We start from the raw sequence: 15,080 nt of genomic DNA, 5'->3' as shown, positions 1-15,080 counted from the left end.
CTCAAGGGCCGGTGTCCTGCAGGTTTTAGATATCACCCTGGGTCAACACACCTGAATCAAATGATTAGTTCATTACCAGTTGCCCACCCCGTCATAGCCAGAGCCTGAGAAGATTATATTAGTGATGATTTATGACAATCCAGGACAGAGAATCAAATACAGCTTAGATGGGATATTTTCCAGATAAGAAGAGAAAAATTAAGTTGAGAAAATAAATCTAACAGATTCACACACACTTGGGAGGGACTGGTCAAAAACTAGTAATGTGAACTGTGGAAATTCAAGGTTTTGTCCTCCACCATTGTCTTCTGTGAGGGGTTTTCCAGGCTGTATGAGTAATCCCTTCCTTTGTGTTTGATCTTCACAGGTAGTTCCTCCTGCAGATAAGGACGACCATAGCAAAAGGATCAGAGAATACCAGCAGCGGTTGTTAGAGCAAAACAGGTGTGATGAATAAATCTGTTTGGGCCAGTTTGTGATTCTGAGTTTACATAACTTTAATGCCTTTGATGTTGTTGTTGTTTTGTTTTTTTTAAATTTTAGAATCCACCAAAGAGTGAAAGTGGCTCGCCAGCGCCTGGAGGAATACCAACAAGCTCTACAGATTCGTTACAACATGACTGCCACTTCATTACTACCTCCTGTTGTGCCTCCAGGCCTTGCTCATCCACCTCCAAACAGTACACAGTGTGTTCGTCATCCAGGTCGTCTGCAAGCTGCGCCGGCTCCTCTCCACGCTCCCTGGGGCCCTTTGCAGGCTCCTCTCCATCCCCCGCTGAATACTTCCCATGCTCCTCTCCACCCCCCTCTGCAGACTCCCCAGGCTCCTCTCCAGGCTCCTCCCCAGGCTCCTCTCCATCCCCCGCTGAATACTTCCCATGCTCCTCTCCACCCCCCTCTGCAGACTCCCCAGGCTCCTCCCCAGGCTCCTCCCCAGGCTCCTCCCCAGGCTCCTCCCCAGGCTCCTCCCCAGGCTCCTCCCCAGGCTCATGCAGTGCCTGTGTATAATCATGAATTGCCACAAACCTCTGAGGATGTTTCCACAGAAGAATCTGACACATTAACGTCCCCTCCGATCCTATCTGGTTTTAGTCTGTCTTCCAAACCGCTGCCAGATGATGTTGAATCTGACTCAGACAGTCTGAGATACCAGAGACTAAATGACACGTCTTGGCTGACTGACAGCATAATGGAGAAAGTAACAGAGCACCTTCCAGAGAGAATGAGACCGCTGTCAGTCACCAAAGAGAAGCTGCCTTGTAAACGATTCACAGAACATCACTCTAGCAGCATCCCAGTGCAGCCATCCTCTGAACCCTTCAAAGTCATGAAATCGACCATCGCAGAGGTTACAGCTCCACTTTCAGGTTATGCTCTGGCTGAGGCAGAGGCCTCTCGGAGCACTGGATCCCTGAGCGTTGGAGAGGACAACATGGAGAGACAAAGACAAGAGTTGCAGGAGGCCCAGAGGCGAGTACTAGAGCAGAGGGAGGCACTGATGCTGCAGCAAAGGCAACAGGAAGAGGAGAGGCGGAGACAGGACTTGGAGATGGTGCAGATGAGGAGACAAAAGGAGACATTGCAGGCTCTGATTAATACCGATGCACAAGTAAGTGAGAGGACTGTTAAAGCAGTTATTTTGCAGTAAAAAAAAATCATAGTTTTAAGAAAGGATTGCGTAGAAACAAAGACTGAAAAGCAGAGTGCCAAAAAACACCATCAGCTTAAATGTTTAAGAGTGAAAGAACATGTGAGAAATGAACCATCCTGATGACTTTTTCTCACCTACAGCCAGTTTCTCGGCCTGATGGTGAAACTGCGGTTTCGGAGAACATTAATCAGAATCGCCTCCAGTTACTTGCATCCCTGCTCAAGGCCATAGAGGAGTCTAATGGAGGAACTTTATCACACCTAGAGGACCCTCAAGATCGCGACAGCTCCTCTGAACAACATCCATCCAACAGCAGTCAAACAGGTAGCTGACATGTTGAGAATGGAGATATTTTTGTCAAAATGATTTCTGGGACAAATGCACATGACTGAATGAAGTAAACAATAATAACGATCGTTCTTAAGTTAACAAGCACTATTACAAACCACTGATCTTTATTCCTTAAAGGGTTCGTACGGGTGCTTGAACTCCTTGAAAATACTTGAATTTTAATGTTGTCTTTTTCAAGGTTTGAAAAGTGCTTGAATTTCAGATGTGGTGCTTAAAAGTGCTTGAAAGTGTAACTGTATTTCATTCACAACAAATAACTATCTGATTGAATAGTTTTCTTATCAGATAGAGAAATAAAATGAGTCGCAAAATGTAAAAGCAAAATTTCCCCGCCTGGCTGCCTTGCGTCTGTTTCGACGTGTGACCCCGCCCCTCCCTCTAACAGTCGGGGATGAGTGCGCTAACATACCTGTAGGTTGCTGTTGTAATGAGTGTTTGATGGAAAACGACAATGGCGGAGTTGGCACTCTCCAGTCGCATGATAGGTGAATCCTAGTAAATAATTTTCCAGTACGTGTACGTTACACATGCAATTTTTTAAAATTATTATTATTATTTTGCTAGCTATCAAACTCGCTGGAGAAATGATTGAAATGCACTGAGAGTGATGCAGTGTGGCAGCGCTATTATGGTATATGCTGTGAACCTGGCTAACATTACTTGGCAGTAATGTGAGTTAATTTACTCAAGTGAAAGCTTGTGAGTGAAAAAAGAAAAAAACACTCCTTCCCTATTGGTGGAAAAATGTACCATGTCGACCAATCAAAAAATGATATGGCAACATGTGGCATTTGATCGTTTGGGAAGAGGGGGAAGTTTTAGGAGTGACCGGCGAGAGAGAGAGAGTTTTGATACGTGAGAGATTTGTGACGTTTACTGTGTTTGGAGTCTCAAGTTAGTGTGTTGTCTTGTGTAGTTAGTGTGTGGTTGTTGTTTTGTGTGTTAGTTCTACTAGTTAATGTCACAGTTGCTGCAAAAAAACCACTAAAGGCAGATTGCAGTGTAAACGCTGAGTGACACACCTGCTGTCAGACCTGCAGGTTTATCCCTGTGCTGTTCTCATCTGTGTTATAGTGACACAAACTATTTTTTGGAGTTGCATAAATAATTTGTGTGCCGCCTTATTTGACGCAGAGCACCTGATTGTTCTGTAAATAGTTTGAAATGGTTATATGAAAAACGCCTGAGCCTTGGCTGCATTTTTAGGTAAATAGTACCATATAACTTTGTGCATATTTTTTAAGAATGTACAGTTTCTATTTGCATTTCAAGTTATGAAAATTATTCCTTAAACATGCTTGTGGTTTTTACAGTCAAAAATATCACTTTCTACTCATATTTTAAATTATGTCTGAATTTAGATCAATTGTGCTGAATATAGGTGGAAAGGTAAAGGTGAAATATAGAGGCCAAATCAAAAGTAGTCAAAAACGGCCAATTATACCCTGGACACCAGAGGGTTAAAGGCTAAAAGCAAAGTTGTCACCAAGTACTGTTTATATTTGTTTGTATTACTGCAGTTTTTTTTAAAGTATTAACTTGGTGCCTTTGGGTGAAATAATGGTAATACGAGTGATCCATATAGTCACAAAGAATAGCCACTTGTTTCTGTGCTACCAAAGTTCCCCGGCTTTCATTCAAAATGTGTTTATCGTCAGCTCCTACACATTAAACTACTTAAACATTATAAATGTCTTCAAGCTCACACTGAGGCCTGTGGGGCACAATCAGCCACTCAGACAGTACACACATTTATGTGTATTTATATATGATTATTTCATACTTTAAGGCTGCCTGTTTATTTAATGCAGATGAACAAAATACATTGGGATTGTACATAATAATATCACGGATGATAAATTCAATAGATTTTAAGTAGATGCTTGTGCATTCTTAAAGGCTTGAAAAGGGACCTTGAAAGTGCTTAAAAAGTGCTTGAATTTGACCCTGAAAAGGCGTATAAACCCTGTCCTTAATTAATGCAACGGAAATGTTGCTTTTGTTTGCCTTATGTTTCAAAACCTTCTGATTTTTCTCCTGTGCAGATTCAAGGCAGAATGTCAGATATTATAAAGCCCCCGTCAGTGTTTCACAGTCAGGTTCTCTTTCTTTTTTCTTAACAGTTTAATTTTGTCTTCTTTAAAAACAGAGATGAACAATTAATTACAAATCCTTAAATTTGGGGGCAGCACGGTGGCACGGTGGTTAGCACCGTTGCCGCACAGCAAGAAGGTCCTGAGTTCAATTCCAACATCAGGCCGGGGTCTTTCTGTGTGGAGTTTGCATGTTCTCCCCGTGTTTGCGTGGGTTCCCTCCGGGTACTCCGGCTTCCTCCCACCGTCCAAAGACATGCAGCCTGTGGGGATAGGTTAACTGGATAATCCAAATTGCCACTAGGTGTGAATGTGAGTGCGAATGGTTGTCTGTCCCTGTGTGTTGGCCCTGCGACAGACTGGCGACCTGTCCAGGGTGTACCCCGCCTCTCGCCCTATGACAGCTGGGATAGGCTCCAGCGCCCCCCGCGACCCTGAAAAGGAGAAGCGGAAGTGAATGGATGGATGGATGGATCCTTAAATTTGTGTCTGGTGCTCAAAGAACATTTTGGGCATGAGAACGTTTTCCCAAAAGCGTTTTCCAGCTTTTCTGCAAAAGTAAAAGTGGAATCTTGTCTTGTCTATCTTCGTTAGAGTCCAGGACGGGACACTATATCTTCATCTTTAAATTCAGGCTTTGTGTTTTTTGAATGTTGTCATTGTTGTTTCTCAACTTTAAAACTGTCCTAATAAACCTGGGCTTCAATAAAAACAAGTACCTAGCCATGCAGTCTACTGTAATGGGATTACAGCAAGTCAGTTTGTGAAAATTCCTCTCCTAGATATTCCACAATCAATTGTAAGTGCTTTGATTGCAAAGTGGTAGTGTTTAGGGATAACATGAACTCAAGTGTGAGCATGTAAAGTTGCAGAGCGATGTCACAAATAAAATGTAGAGTAATGCATTGTTTTTAAAAATGAAACAGTACACATTATTTTTTTTTTGTCCATATTTCTGACTGGTTGTTTCTCTTGTGCTTTAAAGTTCAGAGTGATGCTGCTGCCGGACCTGGCCTGACATCAGTCCTCCACTCAGGACACCTCCACCCTCCACGAGCAGCAAAGCCCCCTGTGACACGCCTCAGGCTGGGCTTCTTGGAGATGATGACTGAACAGCACGAGCTCAGTGCTATTCAAGAGGTGGAGACTCCGGTCGATGCCAGCCAACTCGCAGGTCTGCTCAGCTGCAGTAAGACGTGAATATCGGGCAGTTTCATCTCCTGCATGTATAACACCGACTTATTTATTTGTTTTAGCTGTAGGCCCAGACAATGGTGTGACAGTTCCTTCACACATTGAACGCTGGGATCAGCAGGAGGAGTACGACTCCTCTATGGCTTCTGACAGGACTCTGCAGACAACCTCGGAGTTCAGCAGTGGACAGAAGATCTCTGAAAGATTATCCAGCTCAGGGACAAGTTCAGGGAGATCCAGCCTCTGGAGAGAGAGACTGCTACTGACAGAGGCAGGAGCATCTCCAGAATCCTCCATCTCTGGTGGGTAGAGAAGATTTAACATAGGGAAAAAATGGTACCACTGAATTCAGGGAAATTAAAGATTTCTTGACGTGGAAACACTGTTTTCTAGATTCAGTCCCAAGAAAAAAGTCCCCCCTTTCCTCAGACTCTGGGAGAGGAGCAGATTTCTCTGGTCCTGCAGTGATGAGCTACAGATCCCCCACAGAGGTAACCAGTCCAGTGACAATTTTCCCAGTGTTCATATAGTGTTTATCACTGCTCTTTCCTCCCCTGGAAAGCTCATGTAGCCAATAGTGGGTTAGAAAGCTACAAGGGAAGGAGCAGTTTTAATATGCAGGAAGTAAATGTCAGTGCATATTAATACTGTTATGTATATTTTAATACCCTCTGAGGTTCACATGATGATGTGGATCAATGATGAAAAATAGCCAAATCTGAGTGCTTGGGCAGCATCTGCCTCAGCCTGTGATTATGTTTGAGAAGCTGCGTGTGTGTGTGTGTGTGTGTGTGTGTGTGTGTGTGTGTGTGTGTGTGTGTGTGTGTGTGTGTGTGTGTGTGTGTGTGTGTGTGTGTGTGTGTGTGTGTGTGTGTTCGTCTGCCTGTGATGAGTGAATGGTTTGTGTTTGTCTTTCTTCTTTCCTTCCTTCCACTGAGCGATGATGTAAACATAATAAACCTGAATTGTATTAAATTAAAATACATTTCATGATGGTTTCTACACTTGAACTGAGCTCAGTGAGTCTGCGTAACACCAGGTCTATGTATGAGTCGGTACATGTTATAACCCAAACACAAATTTAAGTTGTCTCTCTACAAATGGAAAGAGGTCTTCACTGTCCATTTGTATGAGTGTTATCCTGTATATAAAAGATAAAAAGATTCTGAACTTGAAACATGAAGTACCTCAGTGTCTTTCTGTAATGGCCAGTAGGGGGAGACTCCTCTGGTAGTAAACAGATGGACAAAAGACGGACATCCCCACAGTAACATTTCCCCCTAACTTTGTATTTTGGAGCTTCAGTGTTAGTGTTTAGGTGGGGTTTCCTGTTAAAGTAAGTGATTCTTCAGGGGTTTGGTCTTTTTGTTGAGTACATCACTGCTGGTCAGGATGCTCATATATACAAATGCATTAAATATTCAAAACATAAGTTTGTGTGTGCTTTCATTTCAAAATGCCTCAATATGTTCAACTGTATGAATGTGTGTCCAGAGTGTGTTTATCTCTATAACAAGATAAGATGCCATGACAGTTTATTTTGTGTCAGTCTCCAAACAGGCCTCCTGGGTCTGACAGCTTCTCTTCTACTACCATCTCCACCGGAAGCTACATAACTACTGACCCAGAGCAGAATGTAAACACCGGTGAGGAACAGCCAGGTGTGTAGGTGACATGTCTGTGCAGCTTTAAATCAGATGATCCAGCAGATACTGGGGTAGTTCTTCATGATTAAACGGATAATATGGTTAAACTGTAAGGATTATAAGGGAGCATGTTGTTTATATGTTACAGCTGTGTGCTGCTGTGCATTTGCATGGACTTATGCCTTAAACTTTAAAGTGAACCTGTTCTGCTCATTCCCACTTCCAGATTACTATTCTTGGATTTTAAAGTAACTTTGCATGATTCTGGGTCTTTGTGCAGCTCATAATTTCATTTTCTGTCTGAAAGAAGCCGTTTAAACTTCTCCTTCTTTAAAATGGCCTAATAAGACGACTTTGTTACAACTGACCATCACAGTCTCACAGCAGTTCTTGTTATAGCTGCAGCTTTTAACGTACTGATTCATGTCCACGTACCCAAATGATTATTTTTCACATTTTATTATTATTAAAATATTAATAATATTTTTAAGGGCTGGAGAAGTCTGTGATTGTAGTGTGGAGGACTTTGCCATGGTCTGAATCATTTCATTTTTTTGGCTGCTCACATCAGAAGCCACAGCATGAGTCTCTGATGGGGCAGGTTTACACATCTAAACTGGGGCATTTTGGTGCTTTAGTGAAAGAAAAGCAGGGGGAAACGGGGAAGCAGGGACAGAGTAAGGTTATTGACACACAAGAAATGTTCATTTTAATTTTTATTATTAATCATGAGATTAATAAAAGGTTTTGGCAGAAAACTTACTTGGGTAGGTTTAGGAATTTCAAAAGTACTTGGTTTAGATTCATTTCACTGTATTTTTATTTCTTATTTTGCATTGTGTTTCTGACTTTGCTATACTTCTAATGTGCTGACCTGGTTCTTCTTCTTCTTCTTTAGATAAATCTGTCCTCCATAAACGCACTGATCAACAAGAAGGTGGAGCAGATTTACAACACGTCTCCTGTCTGTCTGGTGAGAGCTTCTGTGTTAAGGAAAACTCAGCGACTGGCCCTCCTGGTCTGTCTGTGGACTCGATGTTCAGTGACAGCAGTATCCAACAAATTATAGACAAATATACACGGGAACTTGACCTCTCCCTCAGCTCTGCTGGGAAAACAGGTACAAAATGGACATGTTTATTTGAAGGCGATGCTCTGTCTTCACCTTGATAGTTTAGGTAGGAGTGTTAAGACATGGTGTGATAAGATGCTGAGATGTGACAAAGGCTGTCTGATAGCACAGTGTTTTATTCCTTTGTTGATCTTTAGACAGTGAAGGCTCACATATGGAAGAACACAGCGCTTCGGTCTCTCAGCAGTCTTTGTTTCGAGTCTTGGAGAGAAGAGGGGAGGATGAAAGCTCTGCACGACGCCAGTCTCTTCTCTCAGACGCAGCAGGAACGGAGACGAGAGGCCTGGTCAGTGACTCAGTTTTAAGCTGTTATACTAGAGTCCTTTGAAGCTCTTTGTAACAACTGTTATCGATATTTGAATACCCTGAGTGATGATGTAAACATAATGAACCTGAAGTGAACTAAGTTAAAGTACATTTCATGATGGTTTCTACACTTGAACTGAGCTCAGTGAGTCTGTGGGCATGCACATGTTGTAACCCAAACACAAATTATGAGTATTAAGCTGTATATAAAAGATAAACATAGACTCTGCACTTGAAACGGGAAGTACCTCAAAACCAGCTAAATGTCTTGCTTGTAATGGCCCGTTGGGCTCAGACTCCTCTGGTAGTAAACAGACTGGACAAAGGACGGACATATCCAGTAACATCACCCACTAGCTTTGTAGTTTGGAGCTTCAGTGTTACTTGTAGCAGCAGACTATATCAATCAGATTTTAGAGTTGAATTAGTAGAGTTTTAACTTGTACTTGTAGATGAAGCTACAAACTGTGTTAACTGACAATGGTTTTCTGAAGTATTCCTGAGGCCATGTGGTAATATCCTTTACAGAATGATGTTGGTTTTTAATGCAGTGCTGCCCGAGGGATCAAAGGTCACGGGCATTCAGTGTTGGTATTTGGCCTTATGTGCAGAGTTTTCTCCAGGTTTTCTGTATCTTTGATGATATTGTAGACAGTAGATGATGAAACCCCCAGATTCCTTGCAATTGTACATTGAGAAACATTGTTCTTAAACTGCTGGACTATTTGCCCATGCATTTGTTCACAAAGCGGTGAACCTCGCCCCATCCTTGCTTGTGAGTGACAGAACCTTTTGGGTATGCTCTTTTTTGTACCCAATCATGACAAACACCCGTTTCCAATTAACCTCTTCAAAACAAGTGTTTTTTGAACATTCCTCAACTTTCCCAGTCTTTTGCTGCCCCTGTCCTAGCTTCTTTGAACGTGTTGCAGGCATCAAATTCAAAATGAGTGAAGATTTGCAAAACAACAATAACGTTTATCAGTTTGAACATCAGATGTCTTGTCTTCGTAGTGTATTCAACTAAATATAGGTTGAAAAAGTACACAACATCCCAACTTGATTGGAATTGGAGTTGTACATCTACAATGACAATATAGGGCTATTCTGTTCTATTATGTTCTAGCCAGTCTCTAAATTGCAAAAAAAAGTGGAAAGTAGATTTAGAAGAATTTGACTTCTTCTTTTTTTTTCTTTTTTTTCCCCTGTTATCGTTGCAGGAAGTGCACAATCAAGTGAATCCCAAAGTGGGCGAGTTCTCTGCTGGAGCCTCATTACTGGTTGACGATCATGAGCAGGATTCTTTCCGGCCTCTGATTGGTCAGCTGGCAGACCGGTCATCCTGCCTCGTTACCGAGCAGAGGGATTCGGCCCTGGAGCAGCTTGTTGGTCATCCGTCAGCTCACTCATCAATGCTTGGTCACTCTCCGGGCCAGCTGTTCTCCCCAAGTGTGGGTCAAGATGGATGGGATTCCACACTGAGTCGGATGATTGGTCGGCTCTCCCATCAGTCCAGCTCTCACTGGTTGAGCGGCGGGCGAGACCTTTATGCAGGTCATATGATGGGTCGGATGGAGACGCAGCAGTCGACCTCATGGTTAGATGAAGCTCCCGATGAGAGCCAGATGAGACCCCTGGTAGGAGAGCTGGACGAGTCTGCAGAACAGCACAGTGGAAGCTCAGGTAAAATGATCATTTGACTGAATTTATCAATTAATGGCTGAATATCAGGGAAAGTGAGTGAAACCTAATATCACATTCTTAGCTACAGTGCAGTGAAAATAACTAAATATATCAGTAATTTTATAGCAGGATATGTAGAGCTCATATAATATGCTGTATATAAAAGATGGACCTAGTTTCTAGATCTAATGGTGTATTTTTGCAAAACATAAATCAAGGTTTTCCCCTTGTGTGACTGCAGTCATTGCCCCTAATAGCCAACTGGACGAGAACTAGTACAATCAATACCTGGCATCAGGTTACAATGATTTATTTTCAGAACCTGAAAATTATGGCATGAAAGTAAGTTTTTAAAAAAACACTACGTAGAAATGTGATTTTTAATAATCTTTTTCAGGGAAAATGACCAAATATTAGTTTGCTGAACAACTTTAGCTTGAATTCTTCCAATTGTGAGTTTTTGTCTCATTTACAAGTTTCCACTTCAGTTGAAGTTAAACACGAGCATTTTGTAAATAATGGCCCCCATTAAAGTCAGAAACAACAGTAATGCAGAGTATGCTTTTGGATGATCACTGCCACATCTTGGTATCTGTGAGCTCCACCCCTCACCCAGTTTCAGAACACAGAGATGGTGATTTGTAGAAAAACAGCCAACTTGAGGCTTAAAAAACAGGACCATTAAATTATGGGACTTAATTCATCTTCTATAAACAGTCTCATACAAACCAGCTGTCTTCATAAGCATGTCCACCATGAAGTTTGACGTGTCATTCATTTGTTTGCAGGTAAAAGAAATCGTGTGACTCTTGGTGTCTCAGCTGACATCCGGGTCCCATCATATCCAGCGCTGCCTCCCGAGGCCTCATCACACAGTGCCTCTGTCCCAGCTATGAGCCCACATCCACAGGATCCGACAACACAGAATCAAACCAGTTCAACAGACATGGACTCAGGCAGAGCTGAAGGTGTGGTGCAAAATATTCACGTAAGACTTTACTGGGGTCAGTCATCTGTGGTGACACTTTACAGTAGCAATCAAGATAATCCATTTATTAACTGGTTATTAGAAAGTTGAAAATTATGTTAAAAGTGCATAAGCAAGGAGGTGAGGTGGCAGCTCCCTTCTTATGCTTGTGCTTTTTCCTAAACCTGGCCGAAGTCAGGTTTAGGAAAAAGGCCTGGTCTGGGTTTGCTTAAGGGTGCCCAGCGAAATAAATCATCACTCCAATGAACAGGTGTTAGTATGTGAGGAGTTAAAGTGAGACTCCATGAGATAAGGTGCTACTCCTAATGAAAGATTGTTTTTCACCATTTTTAGAGTTTGCAGGTTCAGATTCATTCCACCCCCTTTTGGCAGAGGTCACCCAAAACGAAACAGCAGACCTCTCCATCACCTTTCACCAGCCTGAGCACAGCGTGCACAATTTTCCTGACGTGCATCCAGCCACCAGGGAATGCAGTGTTACCACACCTGTAGAGGTCATTTCGCACTCTGATCTTTCTTCTGTGGAGTCCGAGCCATCACCAGAGCGTCTTCGAACGGAGGAGCCAAACCGCAGCCCCGCAGTTTCCTCCACCTTACATGAATCCTTCTCCCAGCTCATTACCACCCAATGCCATCCCCAGGAGTCTGTTCTGATAGTATCTCCCACCGTGAGGGCAGATGTTGAGCTAACAGCTGAGATTCTGTCAAATTTATCCATGTGTGATGAGACACCTGCTTTGGGTGTGTCACGGGTAGAGGAAAGGCTTGGAGGCGCGGATTCAATCAGTGCCGAAGAGATCAAGTGTGGTCACGGTCCAAATCTGAGGAATGTTTCTCCTGTCTCTGATAAGATACTGGTATGAATCTGTGATTTGTTACTTTGGTCAACTTTGAAAAAGCACAGTTATTTTAGTAAAAACTGTTATTTCTGGTGTTTTAAGTTAGCTTTACCTATTTTTATAACTCGTTGTTTATTAGGAAGCAGCCAAAGAGAAGGGGATCCTGGAGCAGTCTGAGATCACACTGGTGAGCCTGACAGACTCTACACTGCAGGACCAGGAGTCCACCAGCTCAGAGGAAGAGGGAGCTTGGGTAATCAAGAATCCAGATGGAAGGGGTGAGGAAGGGCAGAAAGGCCAAGAGATGGAGGTGACTGTTCAGAAGTGACGTGACTGAGTTTTCATTCAGGTTACTTTCTCATCTCTAAACATTAACATTTACTTGTAGGGTGCAGAATCTACGTTGATACCTGAGGAGACTCCAGAGTACGACAGCCAAACACATCCAGGTAAAGCAAGTGGAATATATCTGCCTGAAATATAACAGTCAAACTGGTGAATTGTGGGAAAACCATAGGCCTGAACAACGAAGCAGGACTCTGAGCTCAGGGAGGTAACTTCAGGTTGAACTCTGAGTTTTAAATGTAAAGTCGTTCATGTCTTACTAGGGTACATCGCCATGGTAACTTATGCTGCAGGATAAGTGCTCCAGATCAGGTTATAATTGATATTACAGATCACGGACTACTGATCAAATATGTCACAGGATGATTCCTTCTGGAGGATCCCTCAGACCTCATTGTGCTGGTATTAAGGGGCTCTAAGATGGTCTACAGTTTTTGTTAATCATCAAAAAGCAATATACCGTAGTACTTTGAATCGCTTTGTAGTACAGACGTCAAGGGACTGATATAGATATTTTCTCTCCTAACATTACATCATTTTTAAGCCAAAACTTTATAAACCTGACCGTTACTTCCTTCCCTCTTTCCAGTGACAGTCCTAGAGTTTCAGTGGGGTCCGTGCAGAGACCAGCCAGATGTCAACCAGCAGAAACTTGCAGCTCTGCTTCAGAGATCCAACCACAGGGTGAAGGAAATCAAGGCCAAAGTTGCTCTTGCTAAAACTCAACGTGAGCTCCAAGTGCTACCAGAAGGAAGTGAGCAAGCTAAAGCGAACACATGTCAACCAGTGACCTGTAACACAAAAACTAAACCAGAACCTCTACACAAGGCCAGTACAAAGTCAAAGGGAGAACAGGCCCCACAACAGATGGAGGAATCTGGTTTCATCAAGCAGCAGAAACCCCCCCAGCTTCTTCCACCAGGTACCACCAGAATAAAAATGAGAATTACTTCATCCTGCATTAGGGAAATTATTTTATTACAGTGGTTGCATGAAATCTGCCAGATGCTTCTGCCTGAGAGATAATTATATTATAGAGAGTGAGGGTATGTCATGTGAGATATTTCCTGTCCTTATGACAGTGGAGCTGAATCAGTCTGTTAGAGAAGGTGCTCCACTGCCTGTCCAGGAAGCCATGCAGGAGGTCTGGATCATCCACAAATGATAATAGTTCCAGATGTTTTTACTGGCTCATTTTAATCATTTCATACACTGCTGGATAGCTTAATCTTCAATGGTATGTCTTTTTATTATAGATGAGGCGCCTGGTTTGAGGCAGCACGCAGGTTTATACCAGCTTATGTAGTGCATATTAAAGAAGCCTCTATGTTTGAAAAATTTAATGTGGAAATGTGTTAAACCTGCATTCTTTAGAACCAAATAGCTTTGTCATTGCAAATAGAGCAATAATAAATAAAAAATACAACAAGTAAGCTATAAATAGCAGCATGAGTCAATTATCAGTGCAGACATTTATTGGTGCATGTAAGTGACACAGATGGTGTTTGGAAAGGACCGGTCTCTGAGCCTTGAGGTGTGGGTTTTGGTTGATCTCTATCCTCTGCTAGAGTGCAACAGTTCAGATGGTGAGAGCACTCCCTGATGATGTTTTGTGCTTGTTTGAGTATCCGCCAGGTAGGGCCATTTATATTTTTTGTTTTCTGCTGTTCTCACCACTCCTCACAGTGCCTGTTTGTCTGCTACAGAACAGCCTGCATACCACACTGGTAAGCGGTGCATTACAACAGACTCAACTGTCGCACTGTAGAAAGAAATGAGCAGTTGTTCCTCCCAAATGTCCTCTGATGTGCCCACTTTATTATGGCAGGTTCTCTGGAAGGACTTTACTCTCCATCAGTGGGTCTGAGTCTGTTTTGCTTTCCCCCCATAGTCTTAGTGGTGCAAACTGAACACTGTGCTGATTGTCGCTCTACCTGTCTCCATATACGGACTCCTCTTCACTTGAGATTAGCCCAGAAACATCTGTGTCATCAACATAATTATGTTGGATAAATGAACAGGTCTGCAATCAGAGGTGTACAGTAGGTAAGGAAGGGACTCTGCAGATAACCCTGAGGAGCTCCAGTGTTCAGTGAAATGGATGAGAATGTGTGTGGGCCAAGTTTCAAGGTCTGAGTCCTTTATCTGGTGCAGAGAAAGCCCAGTGGATGAGTTTGCTGACTAAATGACTGGGATGATGGTAATTGATGGAAACAGTCACTAGCTAGAATTGGCTAATGTCCCCTAAATAATTTTTTTAATTTATTTTTTACTCACTTCACTGCTTGTATCGAGTCTGATTATGTTGTGATGGTGTGTAACGATGACATTTTGCTATTTTCTCTCAGTGAGTGATTCCGAACAGAAGAAGCTGGATGACATGAAGATCTGCACGCTGGAGCAAAGGAGACGTAATCTTTCCAAGATGCACCAGAGAACTCAAAGGTAGTCAAATAATATTTGGAGTTATTCAGGTAGTTTAAACAGAAGTGTAATTTACCAGATCAAAATAATTTTGTTCCGCAGGCTGTATGAGCAGCTGGAGGAGGTGAAGCATCGGAAAGCCTCGAAGAGTCGACAGGAAGATTATGCAAAAAACAGACTGAAAGCTAAGGAGTTCCACAAGGTGAAGCGCTTTAATCATACATAGGCTTCTTGGAGCTGCAGGAACTTCCTGAATTTAAGTTAAAAGAATGTTTTTCTCCCATCTCTTCACAGAAAACCTTACAGAAGCTTCGTGCCAAGCAGACCCAACAGTGATCGACTTTGATTGTGTCATAGTTTACTTTGAAAATTTTATTTATAGTTTTATCAATAAAGCATTTTAAGTTATTTGCACTCAAACTGAATCA

General features: G+C 42.4%; 1 protein-coding gene across 8 annotated transcripts in view; it reads left to right on the top strand.

The window, feature by feature from the left end:
• The window catches only part of cep295 (centrosomal protein 295), a 21,587-nt gene extending 6,515 nt beyond the window's left edge, over nt 1-15,072 (top strand). For 3 of the 8 annotated variants that reach the window (XM_076873465.1, XM_076873463.1, XM_076873462.1), the window contains exons 12-29: nt 372-444; nt 544-1,609; nt 1,792-1,975; nt 5,081-5,269; nt 5,352-5,591; nt 5,683-5,780; nt 6,839-6,950; nt 7,834-8,055; nt 8,205-8,353; nt 9,594-10,056; nt 10,845-11,024; nt 11,378-11,901; nt 12,023-12,193; nt 12,272-12,332; nt 12,818-13,150; nt 14,577-14,673; nt 14,755-14,854; nt 14,947-15,072. In XM_076873465.1, the coding sequence (XP_076729580.1) occupies nt 372-444; nt 544-1,609; nt 1,792-1,975; nt 5,081-5,269; nt 5,352-5,591; nt 5,683-5,780; nt 6,839-6,950; nt 7,834-8,055; nt 8,205-8,353; nt 9,594-10,056; nt 10,845-11,024; nt 11,378-11,901; nt 12,023-12,193; nt 12,272-12,332; nt 12,818-13,150; nt 14,577-14,673; nt 14,755-14,854; nt 14,947-14,988 (4,304 nt within the window). In that variant the 3' untranslated portion in view covers nt 14,989-15,072. Of the gene's footprint in view, nt 1-371; nt 445-543; nt 1,610-1,791; nt 1,976-5,080; nt 5,270-5,351; nt 5,592-5,682; nt 5,781-6,838; nt 6,951-7,833; nt 8,056-8,204; nt 8,354-9,593; nt 10,057-10,844; nt 11,025-11,377; nt 11,902-12,022; nt 12,194-12,271; nt 12,333-12,817; nt 13,151-14,576; nt 14,674-14,754; nt 14,855-14,946 lie in introns of those variants that run through there. The other 5 variants (XM_076873466.1, XM_076873468.1, XM_076873467.1 and 2 more) reach the window with 5 other exon arrangements.
• The last annotated feature ends 8 nt before the right edge of the window (nt 15,073-15,080 follow it).

The sequence above is a fragment of the Maylandia zebra genome, linkage group LG14 (genome assembly GCF_041146795.1).
Source record: "Maylandia zebra isolate NMK-2024a linkage group LG14, Mzebra_GT3a, whole genome shotgun sequence".
Lineage (NCBI taxonomy): Eukaryota > Metazoa > Chordata > Actinopteri > Cichliformes > Cichlidae > Maylandia > Maylandia zebra.
This window is presented reverse-complemented; position numbering and strand designations above follow the sequence as displayed.